The 20,498-nt window shown below is 50.4% G+C and overlaps 1 protein-coding gene across 1 annotated transcript in view; it reads left to right on the forward strand.

Moving 5' to 3' along the window:
• Nucleotides 1-922: 922 nt before the first annotated feature.
• LOC119969122 overlaps nucleotides 923-20,498 on the forward strand; it is a 64,787-nt gene continuing 45,211 nt past the window's right edge. The window contains exons 1-2 of the mRNA XM_038802339.1: nucleotides 923-1,010; nucleotides 10,783-10,956. Of these exons, the coding sequence (XP_038658267.1) occupies nucleotides 923-1,010; nucleotides 10,783-10,956 (262 nt within the window). The remainder of the gene's footprint in view (nucleotides 1,011-10,782; nucleotides 10,957-20,498) is intronic.

A 20,498-nucleotide genomic window follows, 5' to 3' on the forward strand; every position in this document is an offset into this window, starting at 1 on the left:
TAAAACAGAGATGAGGAGGAACATTTTCAACCAGAGGGTGGTGAATCTGTGGAAATGTTTGCCGCAGAAAGCTGTGGAGGCCAATTCACTGAGTGTCTTTAAGACAGAGATGGATAGGTTCTTGATTAATAAGGGGATCAGGGGTTATGGGGAGAAGGCAGGTGAATGAGGATGAGAAAAATATCAGCCATGATTGAATGGTGGAGCAGACTCGATGGGCCAAGTGGCCTAATTCTGCTCCTATGTCTTCTGGTCTTATGGTTTTATGGTCTAAAGAGACAGCCGTTAGATGTTGAGAATTGTTCTTGCACAGTGAGTTGATTAGGACTTGGAAATCTTTGCCCGAAAGGGTGGTGAAAGCCGATTCAACAATTTTCTGAGGGGAATTGGGGAAGTATTCCAGGGGAAATATTTTTCAGCCCATTGGGAACATGCGGGAGAATGGGACCCATTGGATAGCTCTCTCATTGAGCTGGCAGAAGCACTGTGGGCTGAAAGGCCTCCCATGTTGTAAGATATGATGGGATGTCACTGTCTGTGGACAAATGCAGCAGGTCAGGTCATGTCTGTATAACAGTTAGGGGAAGGTTTCAGGTTTGAATCCTTAATGAGGACTGGTTTTGATGAAACTGTGAGAGAATCAGTTTGCTTGAGGCAGTGTTCTGTTCCAGCTGGGATTTGACGGATAAGACAAAGTGCTTGTACCTGAGGGGAGGTGGTGACATCCCCCGCCAAACCCTGCAAGGTGGGAGACGGATGGGAGGGGACAGGGTCCGTTAATTCCTGCTCCGGGTTCAGTGCTGAGGATTGCTGTGATTCTAACTCACAACTGCCCCTAAGTCTCACACCATACCTGAACTGCCTCATTGCGAAGTTGACGTCTCCACACCTCACACCACAGACACAGCTTCATCTCCTCCAGATGGCTTTATTGATCTTCGAGCTTCCAGCTTCCCTGAGGGGGTCCATCCGAATGTTGCTGATTGGGATCTTGATTCTCTCGGACTGTGGTAAGTGCGGCTTCGCTGAGCCTTTTTGCAACATTTAGAATATTTTGAAGTTTAGGTACAATTCTCCAGCCCACAATGGAGCCTCTCTCCTCTGCCCAGTGACAACTTTCATGCTGAAGTTATCATAATTCTGATATTAAAATAAGACAATGAATAAAAATAAACAGGTTGCCGTGCTAATTGAAAATATCCCCATGCTTTGATGAATGTAAAGAGGTACCAGGTGGGAATTTAAGGGGCGGAATTCTCTGATAATGGGGCTATGTCGCCACGCCCATGAGAAAACTGGCATGAATCACTCTGGACTATTTTCTCGACAGTCCAGATTGATTCTCCTTTTTGAAGGGGGCTACAGGGCCCCGGAGTGCTCCTCGCAGGTCCGGCTGCCGATGCGGGGCCCTGCACATCCGGTCAGGGGTCCGCGCATGTTTGCGGCAGCCGTCCGTGGCCACAGCCTCGCGCAACATGGTGGACTCACACAGCGGGCCGGCCCGCGCAATAAAGGAACCCCCACAGATCGCGCGCACCCGCCGATCGGTGGTTCCCTGAGCGCGAGGCTGGCCCTCCTGGAGGATCCCCCCCCCTGCCAGTGATGGATCCCCCCACTCCCCACCATGAGTGAACCACGTCAGCGGTAACTCGGCCTGTTGTTGGCGGAGAATTGCCGCGGGGGCCTCTTTCAAGTTGATCCCGCCCGCGCAACTGGTGGCGATTCTCCAGTCTGCGAAGAATTGCGGGAAGGCGTCGGACCCGATTGCAGGTCCGACGCTCCATTCTCTGCCCCCTCGCCAAGCCCGATTTCGGCGTGGAAGCTCGGAGTATCCTGCCCATGATGTTACAGGACTGAGGATCTGATTCAATCTCCTGCCTATTTATCAGCTCTAATGCACAAAATTGGCCACTTATAGAATAGAATCCCTACAGAGTCACAGCAAGTTGGTTTACAGGTGCAACAGGTGATTAAGAAGGCAAATGGAATTTTGTCCTTCATTGCTAGAGGGATGGAGTTTAAGACTAGGGAGGTTATGCTGCAATTGTATAAGGTGTTAGTGAGGCCACACCTGGAGTATTGTGTTCAGTTTTGGTCTCCTTACTTGAGAAAGGACGTACTGGCACTGGAGGGTGTGCAGAGGAGATTCACTAGGTTAATCCCAGAGCTGAAGGGGTTGGATTATGAGGAGAGGTTGAGTAGACTGGGACTGTACTCGTTGGAATTTAGAAGGATATGGGGGGGATCTTATAGAAACATTTAAAGGGAATAGATAGGATAGATGTGGGCAGATTGTTTCCACTGGCGGGTGAAAGCAGAACCACGGGGCATAGCCTCAAAATAAGGGTAAGTTGATTTAGGACTGACTTTAGGAGGAACTTCTTCACCCAAAGGGTTGTGAATCTATGGCATTCCTTGCGCAGTGAAGCAATTGAGGCTCCTTCATTACATGTTTTTAAGGTAAAGATAGATAGTTTTTTGAAGAATAAAGGGATTAAGGGTTATGGTGTTCGGGCCGGAAAGTGGAGCTGAGTGCACAAAAGATCAGCCATGATCTCATTGAATGGCGGAGCAGGCTCGAGGGGCCAGATGGCCGACTCCTGCTCCTAGCTCTTATGTCCTTATGTAGAAAAGAAGGAGGTCATTCTGAAAGGGGCATTCTGGGACAGCAGGGTAGCATGGTGGTTAGCATAAATGCTTCACAGCTCCAGGGTCCCAGGTTCGATTCCCGGCTGGGTCACTGTCTGTGTGGAGTCTGCACGTCCTCCCCCTGTGTGCGTGGGTTTCCTCCGGGTGCTCCGGTTTCCTCCCACAGTCCAAAGATGTGCGGGTTAGGTGGATTGGCCATGCTAAATTGCCCGTAGTGTCCTAATAAAAGTAAGGTTAAGGGGGGGTTGTTGGGTTACGGGTATAGGGTGGATACGTGGGTTTGAGTAGGGTGATCATGGCTCGGCACAACATTGAGGGCCGAAGGGCCTGTTCTGTACTGTACTGTTCTATGTTCTAAAGAGCATCACCCCCACCCTAACCCTGTAACCCAGTAACCCCACCTAATCTTTTGGACACGAAGGGGCAAGTTAGCACTTAGCCTGCATATCTTTTGACTGTGGGAGACAACCGGAGCACCCGGAGGAAACCCACGCAGGCATGAGGAGAACTCCACACAAACAGTGACCCAAGGGTGGAATTGAACCTGAATCCCTGGCTCTGTAAGGCAGCAGTGCTAACCACTGTGCCGCTGTCTGATGTGTCCATGGCCACCTGTATATCTGTCAGAGGAAGAAAATCATAATTATCATCTTTGGCCACATAAATTAATTTACCCAATCTGGCTTCACAATCTCTAGACATCACTTAATTTGGGGGGAACACAACAACAAGAGATGCTTCAAGTATTTCAAGCGATTCTCCGCCGACAAGTGGCCGAGTTACCGCCGACGTGGTTCACTCAAGGAGGAGGGACAGGGAAGGTGTGAAGGGAGGAGGGAGAGGGAAGGTGGAGTGAAGGGAGGAGGGACAGGGAAGGTGTAGTGCAGGGAGGAGGGAGAGGGAATGTGCAGTGAAGGGACAAGGGACAGGGAAGGTGTAGTGCAGGGAGGAGGGAGAGGGGAGGTGTGAAGGGAGGAGGGAGAGGGAAGGTGGAGTGAAGGGACAAGGGACAGGGAAGGTGTAGTGCAGGGAGGAGGGAGAGGGGAGGTGTAGTGAAGGGACAAGGGACAGGGAAGGTGGAGTGAAGGGACAAGGGACAGGGAAGGTGGAGTGAAGCGAGGAGGGAGAGGGGAGGTGGAGTAAAGCGATGAGGGAGAGGGGAGGTATAGTGAAGGGATGAGGGACAGGGAAGGTGAAGTGAAGGGAGGAGGTAGAGGGAAGGCTTGAGCAGCTATGGGGATGGGGGCACCACTTGGATGGGGGGGGGGTAGTATGAAGAAGTGGGGCAGGGTGGAGGAACTGCCTGTGACCAGGCGTTTTAGACGGCAAATCGGGAGGTGATCAGGATGTTCTGTGAGTGGCGGTCCGGGAGCACAAGGTGGATGGCCTGCTGTATGATCCCTGGTTCCATGCCTGGTCCTTCCTGGCCATCCTCCTCTTCAGATGAGGCCTGGAATTCTTTCTCCTCCTCCAGCATGCAGCAAGGATCAGCAGGCCAGCATGTTGTTAGAGGCCCTCCTGGAGCTATATTGAAACGGCCCCACTGGAGTGGTCCAGGCATGGGATGCGCATCTTGAGCAAGCCCATGCACTGCTCAATGATGCTCCAGGTGCTGCATGGGCATCATTATAACGGGTCTCCACGTTGTTCTGGGGTCTCTGGACAGGTGTTATTAGCCAAGACCTCAGCGGGTAACACTTGTTGCCCAAGTGCCAACCCCTCACGCGAGGAAACACCTTGAAGTGTTGGGAACCGACGAGTATGCCAGGAAGAATGCATCATGCAGGCTGCCTGGGTATCGGGCACAGAAGTGCATGATGTGCAGCTGTGGTCCCACACCAACTGAATATTCAGGGAGATGAAGGCCACCTCGTAATGAGCCAGTGCTCATAGGGGGACAAGCGGGCCATCAATCTCTCCCTGGACCTGGGGAATCCCAGTGATGGCAGCAAATCCTGCTGCATGGGCATCCTGGCGTGCCTGGTCTAGACTGAATGCATCTATGTGCGGATGTCTGAAAGATCCCAGACAGGTCACCGCTCAGCCCCTGGAAAGACCCAGAGGCATAAATGTTCAGGGTGACTGCGACCTTGATAGACACCAGGAGTGGGTATCCTCCTCCATACCTCCACGGTACTAGTTGTGCCACCATCTGGCACAGATGGTGAGGTCTCCCTGCTTAGCCGAACTCTTCGGTGGTACGCGCAGTGTGGCAGCTGCTCAAAGGGCAGGCACCGACACTTGCCCTCATGCAGCGCCATTTTTGCACCTCTTCCTCAGTCTGTTGGACGCAGGCACTCGAGCCTCACTGGCTGGCTCCTGCTTTTCTGAGTGCTGCGGGTTTCACACCTATTCAATCATGATGTTGCTCACTTCCCAACTGACCAGACAACATTTAGAATTTCAGTTCAAGAACTGGGGGGTCGGAGAATTGCCAGGAGGCGTGTCGTGATGGTTGACGCTGGCCAGCGCGGAGGAGTGAGGGAGGGGCTGGGGGAGGGGAGGGGAGGGGATTTTGGAGAAAGTGCGTGATGGAGAGGTGCGTGCCGGGAGGAGAGGGGGTTGGGGAGGCTGCGTGCCGGGGAGGAGGGGGGGGGGGTTTAGGGAGGGTGCAAGCTGAGGATGAGATGGGGGGGTTTGGGGATGGTGGGAGTGGGGGATATGAGGGAAGGGCGACATGGGGGAAGGGCGACATGGGGGAAGGGGGATATGGGGGAAGGTGGATATGGGGGAAGGTGGATATGGGGGAAGGTGGATATGGGGGAAGGGGGGATATGGGGGAAGGGGGATATGGAGGAAGGTGGATATGGGGAAGGGCGACATGGGGGAAGGGCGACATGGGGGAAGGGGGATATGGGGGAAGTGGATATGGGGGAAGGTGGATATGGGGGAAGGCGGGATATGGGGGAAGGGGGATATGGAGGAAGGGGAAAGGGGGCAGGCAGTTGAGGGTCTCCCTTGGCGCTGCGTGATGGGCGGCCATTTTGCCATGTCTCCGGGAGAGGGGGGGCATCTTTTGTGCAGTTACGCCGCGTGCGTCCGTGACCGGTGACGCTGTCGCGAATGGTGCCATGACACTACTAGCCCATTCGGGGACGGAGAATTTGCGACGTTCCAGGGGGCCCGACGCCGGAATGATTCGCGGCGTTTTTGGCGCCGGTTTCGGGCCATCGCGCCGATTCACCGAGAATCCCGCCCAATTCCAGCTATAGCAGAGGAGCTAAACATCCACTAGGTGGTTTACCAGCTCCCCGATCATAGAAAATACAGAGCAGTTATACTATGTATTTTCCCAAGTAATTATCATACACCAGTCACAAGAATAAAGGGGAGGTAAAGTCACCATCGTCCCAGATGACCATAGGCTGCTTTCCCCTTTGAGGGGGTGTTAACCTGAGGATCACCACACCTCAGGCGAGGGGCAAGGTTGAGAAGAATAAGAATAACCTCAGCCGATCCGGGAATTGAACCCATGCTGCCAGCCTTGTTCTGCATCACGAACCAGCTGTCTCACCAACTGAGCAAAAAGGGCCCCAAAGTAATGCATTTGTTTCAGAACTCCATGTCCATCCACAACCAATAATTAGGATTACATAACACATTACACGAGTATAATTACCAATCATAAACACGGCACGTACATATAATTATAATATCACCAAGCACGTATTTGTCGCCACTTATCTACTAACTGCTAAATATAAATGAGATAAAGAAATGCCTGAACTGTGGAACTCATACTCCCATCCCAGTGTGTTGTAGGCCACAGCTGCAGCTGCATCATGATTAATTGAATTTTTGTGTGCAAGCTGTGTGGCTGCATCCTGCTCTACTTAATACAACAAGGCTCCTTGAATGCTTATCTCTCGAAAGTCTGTGCTGTAACTAGTTTCTGTCCTTACGAATCCACCAGAGAGCAACCAGCAGCCCCTCTGAGCCTTTTAGGTTTCATTTAAAAGCTGTGTGATTTTTAACCCTTTCGCTGTGGCAGTCTCCTCTTGTGCAAGGTCCTCCCCGAGCAGGCCTTGTGCCTCCAGCCCCCGTCTGTAAAGTAGATAGCGAACTATCCTGACCGGACTCTGAACGTCATTCTCTGCGGGGGGTGTCGGAGGGAGGGGGGGAGCCGCTAACTTCACAACCCATCCCTGGCAATAGGGCTACCAGTGGCTGCCACAACCCGTGTCATCGATACGTTCTGCGGCCCTGTCCTCTTTCCTCAGTAGGGTCTACTGTGGGTGTCCCCATTGGTTGGGCTGTGAGTTAACCCAGCAGGAACGTGGCAATTGCTTGTGCGGTGGAGCGGGTCACAGTGTGCCACCAAACTCCTCCATGCTTAGAGGGTTGTGTGTGGGCAGGTCCTATGGATGGGTGGGTGAGGCAGGGAAGTGTGTGTCTACTGGGAGCATTGCTGCAGTGTGAATGAGTCCTGGGTGACATTTGTGACAACCTGCCCGGGGCCAGGATGGATGGGAACGCGGTGAACAGGCAGGACTTGTAGATAGCTGGCGGTCCTGCGCGGAGTGAGATAGCCGATAGTTTCACTGGTGAGGCCTCTATCCTGAGAGGGGCTGTGTGCCACGGAGGGTGCCAAACGCCACGGTGCACATATTCTGAGCGGGATTCTCTCAGCCCGGGGCCAGGCGGAGAATCCCCGTAACCGGATGAATCGCGCCCCGCCGCCCCAACGCCGGCACTCAATTCTCGGCAGAGCGGAGAATCGGTGCCACTGACGCTGGTGTGGTTGGCGCGGCGCCGGTCGGGGGCTGCTCTACGTGGCCGGCCCGCCGATTCTCAGCCCGTGACTTGCCGAGCGGCTGTTGTAAAAACGCTGAGTCCCGCCGGCGCCGTCCACACCTGCTCTCAGCTGGCGGGACCTCGGCGTGGAAGGGTTGGGGGGGGGGGGGGGGGGGGCGGCCTGTGGGTGGGGGAAGAGAGGGTCCGACTCCGGAGGGGGCCTCCTATGTGGCCTGGCCCGCAATCGGGGCCCACCGATCGGCGGGCCGGGCCTCTCTGGCTGGCGGCCTCCTTTCTTGGGGCAGTACACGTGATTAGCACTGTGGACTCACAGCGCCAGGTCCCTGGTTTGATTCCCTGCTGGGTCATTGTCTGTACGGTGCCGGTTTTCGGGCGGGGTTCACGCCATGCCAGTCGGGGGCCTTTGGCAGCAGCCCCCCCCCCGGTAATTCTCCGGGCTCCGATGGGCTGAGTGGCCGTCAGTTTTTGGCCAGTCCGCTGGCGTGGATTAGACATGGTCCCACACGGCAGGTCCTGGCAGGTAAGTCAGCTGCTGTGGTCCTGGGGGTTGGGGTATACGACCCCAGGGTGGGCCTTCACGGTGGCCTGTCCCATGATCGGAGGCCACCAATCTGCGGGCGGGCCTGCGCCGTGGGGGCACTCCTTCCTTCTGCACTGGTCCCTGTAGGGCTCCGCCATGCCCGGCGCGGAGAAGACGCCCCCCTGCACATGCAGCAGAATACGCCAGCGGTTACACACACACGCGGGATCACGCTGGCCCTTTGGCACATGTGCAGACTCGCGCAGTCCCTTCGGTGCCGGCTGGCAGGGCACCAAATTCTCCAGTGTCCTCCTAGCCCCCGGAAGTGGGGAGGATTCCACTACTTCTGGTCGGCCCGATACCGAAGTGGTTTGCGTCGTTTTTGACGCCGCCGTTGGGCCATCGCCGATTTCAGTAAATCCTGCTTATTGTGTCCAATCCGTTACGTATATTGAAATGCCGTGCTAATGGCGGTTTTCCATGGCCTGCCGGTCCTGGGTGCAAATCTCGATTTTCACATGAAGCCCGATCACAATTTGCGTTTCCGGCGTCGCGAATCAAAGAATCCAGCTCATGAAGGTAGTGCAGGCTTAACGGGTTGAATGGTCTATTTTTTTCTTCTTTTCTTCTGATCTTATTACAGAATTGTTTTGGGCCAACATTTATTGTCCTATCCTTGAACCGCTGCAGTCCATGAGGTGTAGGTACACCCAAAGCGCTGTTAGGGTGGGAGTTCCAGGATTTTGACCCAGTGACAGTGAAGGAAGTTATATTTCCAAGTCGGGATGGTGAGTGACTTGGAGGGGAACCTCTAGGTGGTGGGGTTCCCATGTATCTGCTTTTCTTGTCCTTAGAGGTCATAGGTTCTGGGATGCTTTCAAAGGAATCTCGGTGAGTTGCTGCAGTGTATCAGTGGTGGAGGGAGTGAATGTTTAAGGTGAGTAGCTGGGGTGCTAATCCAGCAGCTGTTTGGTCCTGAATGGCATCAAGGTTATTCAGCATTGTTGGAGCTGCACTCATCAAGTGCAGTCAGTCTGATATCCCCTCCTGAGTTCAGCACCTTTGCCTATGTTTGATCCAAGGCTGTAGTGAGTTCAGGAGCTGAGTGACCCAGGTGGAATCCAACTGATTGGGCAGTTTTGGGGCGCCATGTAAATGGAATTTGTTTCTTTCTTCCTTCCTTTCTGTGTGTCTTCATTTCTCTCACATTCCCCAGTTGCGAACTGCAGATTTATTCCTGCTGTTTAAATTAAAATATCCGAAAACATCATCGGGGGGAAACAGGGGGCTCGATGGAGGCTCCACTGGGTGGCAACCATTGGTTCATCCCGGAGAACAAGGATGGGGGATTTAGGGGGTGGCAAAGGGCGGGCATCAGCAAATTGAGGGACCTGTTTATTGGCGGGAGGTTTGCGGGCCTGGGGGAACTGGAAGATAAATTTGGCCTTCCCCAAGGGAACATGTTCAGATACTTGCAGGTAAAGGCGTTTGCTAGGCGACAGGTAGAGGGATTCCCTCTGCTGCCGTCGCGGGGGACGCTGGACAGAGTGCTTTCGGGGGTGTGGGTCGGAGAGGGGAAGGTGTCTGACATCTATAAGGTAATGCAGGAGGTGGAGGAGTCGTCAGTGGAGGAGCTGAAGGCTAAATGGGAGGAGGAACCTGGGGAGCAGATAGAGGACGGGACTTGGGCGGATGCCTTGGAGAGAGTCAACTCTTCCTCCTCATGTGCGAGGCTTAGTCTCATCCAATTTAAGGTGCTGCACCGGGCCCACATGTCCGGGACTAGGATGAGTAGGTTCTTTGGGGGTGAGGACAGGTGCACCAGATGTTCGGGGAGTCCAGCGAACCACGCCCATATGTTCTGGGCATGCCCAGCACTGGAAGAATTCTGGAAGGGGGTGGCGGGGACGGTGTCGAGGGTGGTTGGATCCAGGGTCAAACCAGGGTGGGGACTCGCGATTTTTGGAGTTGTGGTAGAGCCGGGAGTGCAGGAGGCGAAAGAGGCCGGTGTCCTGGCCTTTGCGTCCCTAGTAGCCCGACGAAGGATTCTGCTGCAGTGGAAGGATGCAAGGCCCCCAAGTGTGGAGACCTGGATCAGTGACATGGCGGGATTTATAAAATTGGAAAGGGTCAAATTTGCCCTGAGAGGATCAATACAAGGGTTCTATAAACGATGGCAGCTTTTTCTGGACTTCCTGGCTCAAAGATAGGTAACTTGGTCAATAGCAGCAGCAACCCGGGGGGAGGGGGGGGGGTTCCTTATTGTAGTTTCTATTCTGTAACTTTATATTGTGTTAATTTGCATTGTTGTTAAAATGCTGTGTTGTTCATGGAGGTGGGGCGAATGTTTATGATTGTTAATATTATTGTTATTTTTGGTATTTTACTATGGTGCGTTATTGTATAAATTCAAAATTTTTCAATAAAAATTATTTCAAAAGAAAAAAATATCCGAAAACATAAAACGTGACGTAGCTGTGGGAATGGGAAAGAAAAGTATTTAAATAGCATAAATGTAACGATTAGATTTAAAAAATGGTGGTGGAATCCCTCTTTAAGGTGTAACATCTACAAAGTCTTTGACCGGATTAATTAATCAACAAGCATCTGATTTCAAACCAACTTCCTCATTGAACTGGATCATGCAGTGGGTCTAATGCAAATCCACAGGTCACCTCATAGCCTGTCATAAAATGAAGCTTTAGCAGGCTACAAAATAACCGAACAGCTAGCTGAGACCATTGAGAAGAGTGTTGCTTGAATGTCCATGCCCGCTATTGATGAGCTGCTACTCCGGGTGGGATTCCTCCCCTCCATCAGAAATGTCTGATTGATAACTGAATTGGTTCTCCTCCTAGGTCTGGCCCTGGGCAGTTGTCCAGGACTGCGCAAGTTGTCAAATGGCCGTCTGTTTTTCCGCTATGGCGGGATTTACGTCACATTCTTTTGTCATCCTGGATTTAAACGTTATGGCTTTCCGACCAGTAGCTGTGTGTCTGGCCGATGGACCAGAGCTCCACCTGTATGTGTTGGTAAGTAAAGATCATCCCTCTCGACAAAAATATCCCTCAACATTTCATCACACCCAGTCCATTCAGTGGAAACCAAGTTTTCATGAGTTAATGTAATAAAGGATTATTGTGTAATTTAGTAAATGTAGCAATAACTTTGATATTATGGAATAACCTAGCAATTACATAGAAAGATTGGACAAGTTCACCTCGGAGGATGGGAGATTGAAGGAAGATTTGATCGTTGTTCAAAATCTTGAGGGATCTGGACAGAGTAGACAGGGAGAAGCTGTTCCCATTGATGGAAAGATCGAGAACAGATTTAAGATAATTGGCAAAAGAAGGAAAAGTGATATGAGGACAAACTTCTTTACACAGCGAGGGGTTATGGTTTGGAATGTCCATCTTGAGAGTGTGGTGGATGCAGGTCCAATCGAAGCATTCAAAAGGAAATTGAGCTGTTATCTGAAAAGGAAGAATGTGCAGAGTTATGGGGCGTAAGCGAATTGCTCATTTGGAGAGCTGGTGCAGACTTGATGGGCTGAACGGCCTCCTTCTACACTGTAACCATTCTATAAATCCATAGGATCCCAACAGTGCAGATGGTTGCCCATCAAGTCCGCACCGACCCTATGAAAGAACACCCTACACCTCCACCTTCTCCCTGTAACCCAGTAACCCCACCTAATCCCAGAGCTGAAGGGGTTGGATTACGAGGAGAGGTTGAGTAGACTGGGACTGTACTCATTGGAATTTAGAAGGATTGGGGGGATCTAATAGAAACATATAAAATTATGAAAGGAATAGATAGGATAGATGTGGGCAGGCTGTTTCCACTGGCAGGTGAAAGCAGAACTAGGGGGCATAGCCTCAAAATAAGGGGAAGTAGATTTAGGACTGAGTTTAGGTCTTCACCCAAAGGGTTGTGAATCTATGGAATTCCTTGCCCAGTGAAGCAGTTGAGGCTCCTTCATTAAATGTTTTTAAGGTAAAGATAGATAGTTTTTTGAAGAATAAAGGGATTAAGAGTTATGGTGTTCGGGCCGGAAAGTGGAGCTGAGTGCACAAAAGATCAGCCATGATCTCATTGAATGGCGGAGCAGGCTCGAGGGGCCAGATGGCCTACTCCTGCTCCTAGTTCTTATGCTCTAACCTTTTGGACACAAAGGGACAATTTAGCATGGCCAATCCACCAAGCCTGCACATCATGGGACTGTGAGGCAGCAGAGTTAACCACTGTGCCTAGTGTGTTAACCATAACTATTAGCACAACGTACAAATAACAAAGAACAAAGAACAGTACAGCACAGGAACCTTCGGCCCTCCAAGCCTGTACGGTTATGATACCAACATTGGCTAAAACCCTCAGCACTTCCTTGTGCCATATCCATCTATACCCATCCTATCCATGTATTTGTCAAGATGCCTTTTGAACACGTTCCAGGCACTCACCACCCTCTGCGTAAAAAACCTGCCTCGCCCATCTCCTATAAACTTTTCCACATGGACCTTACACCTATGCCCCCTTGTGACTGACCCCTCCGCCCTGGGAAAAAGTTCCTGCCCATCCACTCTATCCATGCCCCTCATAATCTTGTAGAACTGTTCAATATGAAACACGAGTCTAAAAGGAAATGAGGATTAGAATGAAAAGGTAATCAACATTGCTTTATTTTATATAAATGTATGTTTCATACCGAGACTAATCTGAACAAAGAACAAAGAAATTTACAGCACAGGAAGAGACCTTTCAGCCCTCCAAGCCTACGCCGACCATGGTGCTCGCCTGACCTAAAGCCCCTACCCTTCCGGGACCATGGGCTGGATTCTGCAGTCGGCGACACCGAAATCGCATTCGGCGATCGCCCGGAGAATCAAAGTTCCTGACCAAATTGGGGGCGGCGCCGCTTTCGCGATGTGCCGCCCCCTCCAAAGTGGCGTACTCCCTGAATACGCCATGCACCGCATCGTCGGCCTCAGGACATTGCCTGAGGCCCGCTCCCCCCCCCCCCCCCCCCCCCCCGATGCTCTGCCCCCGACCGGCCGAGTTCCCGACAGTGTCGGCGTGGGTCGCTCCAGTGCCATGCTGGCCCCCTGTAGGGGTCAGAATTGCTGCTCCTGAGGCCATGTTGATGCCGTCGAGAAACACGATGGCGTTTGCGACGGCGTCAATACTTAGCCTCAGGATCAGAGAACCCTGCCCTATATTCCAAGTGCGGCTTAACTAAGGTTCTATAAAGCTGCAACATGACTTGCCAATTTTGATACTCAATGCCCGGCTGATGAAGGCAAGCATGCTGTATGCCTTCTTGACTATGTTCTCCACCTGCATTGCCAATTTTAGTGACCAGTGTACCTGTACACCAGATCCCTCTGCCTATCAATACATTTCTTTCGTTTACTGTGTACTTCCCATCTGCATTTGACCTTCCAAAATGCAATACCTCACATTTGACCGGATTAAACTCCATCTGCCATCTCTCCGCCCATGTCTCCAACTGATCTATATCCTGCTGGATCCTCTGATGGTCCTCATTGCTATCCACAATTCCACCAATTTTTGTGTCGTGTGCAAACCAGTTACATTTTCCTCCAAATCATTTATATATATATTACAAACAGTAAGGTTCCAGCACTGATCCATGAGGAACTCCACTAGTCACAGCCCTCCATTCAGAAACGCACCCTTCCACTGCTACCTTCTATGACCAAGCCAATTCTGTATCCATCTTGCCAACTCACCTCTGATCCCGTATGACTTCACCTTCTGTACCAGTCTGCCATGAGGGGCTTTACTGAAGTCCATGTAGACAACATGGACAACAAGGGAGGTAGATAGAAAGCAGGGAATTATAGACCATTAAACCTAACATCGGTAGTGGGGAAAATGCTTGAATCCATTATCAAGGACTTTATAGCGGAACATTTAGAAAGCAGTGACAGGATCAGTCAGAGTCAGCATGGATTTATGAAGGGAAAATCATGCTTGACAAGTCTGTCGGAATTCTTTGAAGAGGTAACCAGTACAGTCGACAAGGGGTGCCAGTCGATGTGGAATATTGGACTTTCAGAAAGCGTTTGACAAAGTCCCGCATAAGAGATTATTGTGCAAAATTAAAGCGCACGGGATGAGGGGGAAATGTATTGAGGTGGATAGAAATCTGGTTGGTAGAGAGGAAACAAAGAGTAGGGATTAATGGGTCCTTTTCAAATTGCAGGCAGTAACTAGTGGGGTACCACAGGGATTGGTGCTGGGACCCCAGCTATTCACAATATATATTAATGATTTGGATGAGGGAACAAAATGTAGCATCTCAAAGTTTGCAGATGATACCAAATTAGGTGGGAGGGTGAATTGTGACGAGGATGCAGGGATCCTACAGCATAATCTGGACAAATTGGGTGAATGGGCAAACCAATTGCAGATGCAGTATAATTTGGATAAGTGTGAGGTTATTCATTTTTTGAAGCAAAAACAGAAAGTCAGTTTATGACCTGAATAGCTGTAAATTGGGAGAGGGGAGTTTTTCCTGACCTCCCCTCTGAACCTCCTGCCTTTACCTTAAGTTTATGCCCCCTGGTCATTGACCCCTCCACCAAGGGGAAAGGTTTCTTCCTCTCTATTCTATTTATACCCCTCATAATTTTATACATCTCAATCATGTCCCTTGGTGGACCGTATTCTCATGCATCTGCTGCTTGTGTCCCTGGCCACAGGTCCATTCAGGGTTGCGCCGACCTGTGAAACCACTCTGAAGCCCATCTACACTATTCCCTTATCATCCATATGCTTATCCAATGACCATTTAAATGCCCTTAATGTTGGCGAGTCCACTACTGTTGCAGGCAGGGCATTCCACGCCCTTACTACTCTCTGAGTAAAGAACCTACCTCTGACATCTGTCCTATATCTATCTCCCCTCAATTTAAAGCTATGTCCCCTCGTGCTAGCCATCACCATCCGAGGAAAAAGGCTCTCACTGTCCACCCTATCTAATCCTCTGATCATCTTGTATGCCTCAATTAAATCACCTCTTAACCTTCTTCTCTCTAACGAAAACAGCCTTAAGTCCCTCAACCTTTCCTCATAAGATCTTCCCTCCATACCAGGCACCATCCTGGTAAATCTCCTCTGCACCCTTTCCAATGCTTCCACATCCTTCCTATAATGCGGCGACCAGAACTGCACGCAATACTCCAAATGCGGCTGCACCAGAGTTTTGTACAGCTGCAACATGACCTCATGGCTCCGAAACTCAATCCCTCTACCAATAAAAGCTAACACACCGTATGTCTTCTTAACAACCCTATCAACCTGGGTGGCAACTTTCAGGGATCTATGTACGTGGACACCGAGATCTCTCTGCTCATCCACACTACCAAGAATCTTACCATTAGCCCAGTACTCTGTCTTCCTGTTACTCCTTCCAAAATGAATCACCTCACACTTTTCTGCATTAAACTCATCTGCAAATTTACTCACCCATCCTTCTACACCCTCCTCCAGGTCATTTATAAAAATGACAAACAGCAGTGGCCCCAAAACAGATCCTTGTGGTACACCACTAGTAACTGAACCCCAGGCTGAACATTTCCCATCAACCACCACCCTCTGTCTTCTTACAGCGAGCCAATTTCTGATCCAAACTGCTAAATCACCCTGAATCCCATGCCTCCGTATTTTCTGCAATAGCCTACCGTGGGGAACTTTGTGAAAGGTGAAACTGTGCTTGCTCACAAGATCACAGTCTTGGCTGTGTCAGATCAACTATCACAGCCTCAGCACATTGCTGTTAAAATTCCTCAGGACAGCATTCCCGTCCTAACCATCAATAACCTTCCTTCTGCTGTAAAGTCAGGAGTTGACCTGCACATTGATGATTCTACAGCCTTCAGCTCCATCCACCCAATCAGCTTGCACAGGGCATTGGATGACATCAAGACTTATGTTAAGAAGTAGGAGGTAATGTCTGTGCCTCATTAAGTGGCTGGGCATGACAACCTTAAACAAAATAAAGCCCAAATACTTTTGGTTAAACCTCACTGCTGGGTTTCCCACCAGGGTCATCCTACAGGGAATTATCGATCAAGCATTTAACTGGTCCAACCATTGAACCATTGAAAAAAAGAGCAGCAGCTGGGTATTCTGCAATAAGTGGTTCACATTTCAATCCTTCAATTTCACTACCATCATGGGCGCGAGGAAATGCTCACCAGTTGCCCGAATGGGTATTGCTCGAATAGAAGTGGGGAAGCTCAACATCAAGTAATTATGTTTAATCCATCCTGGCAGTGAAATAAATAGCCACCTCCTCACTACCAGCAATTTGCAGTTGTCGAATGCATTATCCACAGAATGTTCTCCCGAACTAACGATGGTTACTTTGACAGCAACTTCCAATCCCACAACCGTCACCATCGAGGAAGACAAGTCTCACAACGCCAGGTTAAAGTACAACAGGTGGATTTGAAATCACAAGCCCTCGGAGCACTGCTCCTCCATCAGGCGAATATCACTTCACCTGATGAAGGAGCAGCACTCCGAAAGCTGGTGACTTCAAATGAACTGGTAGTTAGGCAACAACGAATCAGCTGGTAGTTTGGTGGTCCTTTGTTGTAACATCCACACCCACACTCTCAGGCAATCTGATTGAACAAAGATAAATTTACCGGACAGAAACAGTTCAATTTAAAAATGATCAAACAGTGTTCTCGCAATGGAGATGCTTGCAGGTGGAGAGATTAACAATTTGGTTCTGAGAGCATTCTTCCATGGAAGGACATTGGGTGGTATTCTCCGCTCCCGATAAAACTCAGGATGGCCGTTGTGAAATCGGCAGAGCTTCACGACGGCCTTGGGGCCCGCTCCCCGCACCTAATTCACCCCCACCCGGGGGGCTAGGAACGGGCCCCCGTCGTTCCCGGCCGCGACCTCGTCACGCCGGAAATGATGCGGAGACGGCGCTTTTCTGACGTCATCCGCGCATGCGCGGGTTGCCGGTTCCAACCCGCGCATGCGCGGATGACATCAGCGCACAGACGGCACGAACCCGCGCATGCGCGGTGCCGTCTTTCTCCTCCGCCGCCCGGCAAGACATGGCGGCTTGATCTTGCTGGGCGGCGGAGGGGAAAGAGTGCGTCCTTTTTGGACGCTGGCCCGACGATCGGTGGGCACCGATCGCGGGCCTGTCCCCTCCCGAGCACAGTCACGGTGCTCCCGTCCAAATCGGGCCCCTAGATGCCCCAAACGGGCATCTGGTGCCCGTTTCATGAATGCAGCAAACAGGTGTGGTTGCTGCCGTGGTGAAACGGGCATTAAGTGTCGGCCACTCGGTCCATCAGGCTCGGAGAATCACCATTCGCCGTGAAAAACGGCGAGCGGTGATCTTTCCGAGCGGGGGTGTGGGGGGGGGGGGGGGGGGGGGAGAATCGCTGGGGGCGCCAGGGGGGGCGTCAAAAATGTCGGGAGGCCCTCCCACGATTCTCCCACGCCATGTGGGGAGCGGAGAATTCCGCCCATTATCTATTCACAGTAATAAAACAAAAATACAAGTTAGGAACAGGGATGGCAGCACTGTCATATGAGGAGAGATTGACTAGGTTGGGATTGCTCTCGCTGGAGTTCAGAAGAATGAGGGGGGATCTCATAGAAACGTATAAAATTCTAACAGGACTAGACAGGGTAGATGCAGGGAAGATGTTCCCGATGGTGGGTGTGTCCAGAATCAGGTGTCACCGTCTGAGGATTCAGGGTAAACCATTTCGGACAGAGATGAGGAGACATTTCTTTACCCAACGAGTGATGAGCCTGTGGAATTCATTACCACAGGAAGTAGTTGATGCTAAAACATTGAATATATTCAAGAGGCGGCTGAATATAGCACCTGAGGAGATTGGGATCAAAGACTATGGGGAGAAAGCAGGATTAGACTATTGAGTTGGATGATCAGCCATGATCGTGATGAATGGCGGAGCAGACTCAAAGGGCCAAAAGGCCTCCTCCTGGTCCTATCTTCTATGTATCTACGTATGTAACATCCACTGCCCTACCCTCATCAATCATCTTAGTCACTTCCTCGAAAAACTCAATTAAGTTAGTGAGCACGACCTCAGTTTCAGAAAACCATATTGACTCTCGCTAATACATCCACTTATTTCTAAGTGGGAGTAAATCCTGACTCAAAGAATCCTCTCCAATAATTTCCCTACAACTGACGTAAGACTCATTGACCTGTAATAAGAACATAAGAACTGGGAGCAGGAGTAGGCCATATGGTCCCTCAAGCCTGCTCCGCCATTCAATGAGATCATGGCTGATCTTTTGTGGACTCAGCTCCACTTTCCGGCCCGAACACCATAACCCTTAATCCCTTTATTCTTCAAAAAACTATCTATCTTTACCTTAAAAACATTTAATGAAGGAGCCTCAACTGCTTAACTGGGCAAGGAATTCCATAGATTCACAACCCTTTGGGTGAAGAAGTTCCTCCTAAACTCAGTCCTAAATCTACTTCCCCTTATTTTGAGGCTATGTCCCCTAGTTCTGCTTTCAACCACCAGTGGAAACAACCTGCTTACATCTATCCTATCAATTCCCTTCATAATTTTATGTTTCTATGAGATCCCCCTTCATCCTTCTAAATTTTAACGAGTACAGTCCCAGTCTACTCAACCTCTCCTTGTAATCCAACCCCTTCAGCTCTGGGATTATAGAATCATAGAATTTACAGTGCAGAAGGAGGCCATTCGGCCCATCGAGTCTGCACCGGCTCTTGGAAAGAGCACCCTGCCCAAGGTCAACACCTCCACCCTAGCCCCATAACCTCACGGTAGCATGGTGGTTAGCATCAATGCTTCACAGCTCCAGGGTCCCAGGTTCGATTCCCGGCTGGATCACTGTCTGTGTGGAGTCTGCACATCCTCCCTGTGTGTGCGTGGGTTTCCTCCGGGTGCTCCGGTTTCCTCCCACAGTCCAAAGATGTGCGGGTTAGGTGGATTGGCCATGCTAAATTGCCCGTAGTGTAAGGTTAATGGGGGGATTGTTGGGTTACGGGTATACGGGTTACGTGGGTTTAAAGTAGGGTGATCATTGTTCGGCACAACATCGAGGGCCGAAGGGCCTGTTCTGTGCTGTACTGTTCTATGTTCTATGTTCTAACCCAGTAACCCCACCCAACACTAAGGGCAATTTTTGACACTAAGGGCAATTTATCATGGCCAATCCACCTAGCCTGCACATCTTTGTGACTGTGGGAGGAAACCAGAGCACCTGGAGGAAACCCATCCACACACGGGGTGGATGTGCAGACTCCGCACAGACAGTGACCCAAGCCGGAATCAAACCTGGGACCCTGGAGCTGTGAAGCGATTGTGCTATCCACAATGCTACCGTGCTGCCCGTAGATTAACCTAGTGAATCTGCTCTGCACACCCTCCAGCGCCAGTATGTCCTTTCTCCGGTAAGGCGACCAAAACTAAACACAATACTCCAGGTGTGGCCTCACTAACACCTTATACCATTGCAGCATAACCTCACTAGTCTTAAACTCCATCCCTCTAGCAATGAAGGACAAAATTCCATTCGCTTTCTTAATCACCTGTTGCACCTGTAAACCAACTTTTTGCGACTCATGCATGAGCACACCCAGGTCTCTGCACAGCAGCATGTTTTAATATTTTATCATTTAAATAATAATCCCTTTTGCTGTTATTCCTATCAAAATGGATAACCTCACATTTCTCAACATTGTATTCCATCTGCCAGACCCTAGCACATTCACTTAACCTATCCAAATCCCTCTGTAGACTTCCGGTATCCTCTGCACTTTTTGCTTTACCACTCATCTTAGTGTCATCTGCAAACTTGGACACATTGCCCTAGGTCCCCAACTCCAAATCATCTATGTAAATTGTGAACAATTGTGGGCCCAACACTGATCCCTGAGGGACACCACCAGCTACTGATTGCCAACCAGAGAAACACCCATTAATCCCCACTCTTTGCTTTCTATTAATTAACCAATCCTCTATCCATGCTACTACTTTACCCTTAATGCCATGCATCTTTATCTTATGCCGCAACCTTTTGTGTGGCACCTTGTCAAAGGCTTTCTGGAAATCCGGATATACCACATCCATTGGCTCCCCGTTATCTACCGCTCTGGTAATGTCCTCAAAAAATTCCACTAAATTAGTTAGGCACGACCTGCCCTTTATGAACCCACGCTGCGTCAGCCCAATGAGACAATTTCCATCCAGATGCCTCGCTATTTCTTCTTTGATGATAGATTCCAGCATCTTCCCTACTACCGAAGTTAAGCTCACTGGCCTATAATTACCCACTTTCTACCTACCTCCTTTTTAAAACAGTGGTGTCACGTTTGCTAATTTCCAATCTGCCGGGACCACCTGGATTATCATTGCTACCCTTCTTAAACAAAGGAAATACATTGGCTATTCTTCAATCCTCTGGGATCTCCCTGTAGCCAGTGAGGATACAAAGATTTCTGTCAAGGCCCCAGCAATTTCCTCCTTTGCCTCTCTCAGTATTCTGGGGTAGATCC

This window comes from Scyliorhinus canicula, chromosome 7, assembly GCF_902713615.1.
Source record: "Scyliorhinus canicula chromosome 7, sScyCan1.1, whole genome shotgun sequence".
In the NCBI taxonomy this organism is placed as follows: Eukaryota; Metazoa; Chordata; class Chondrichthyes; order Carcharhiniformes; family Scyliorhinidae; genus Scyliorhinus; species Scyliorhinus canicula.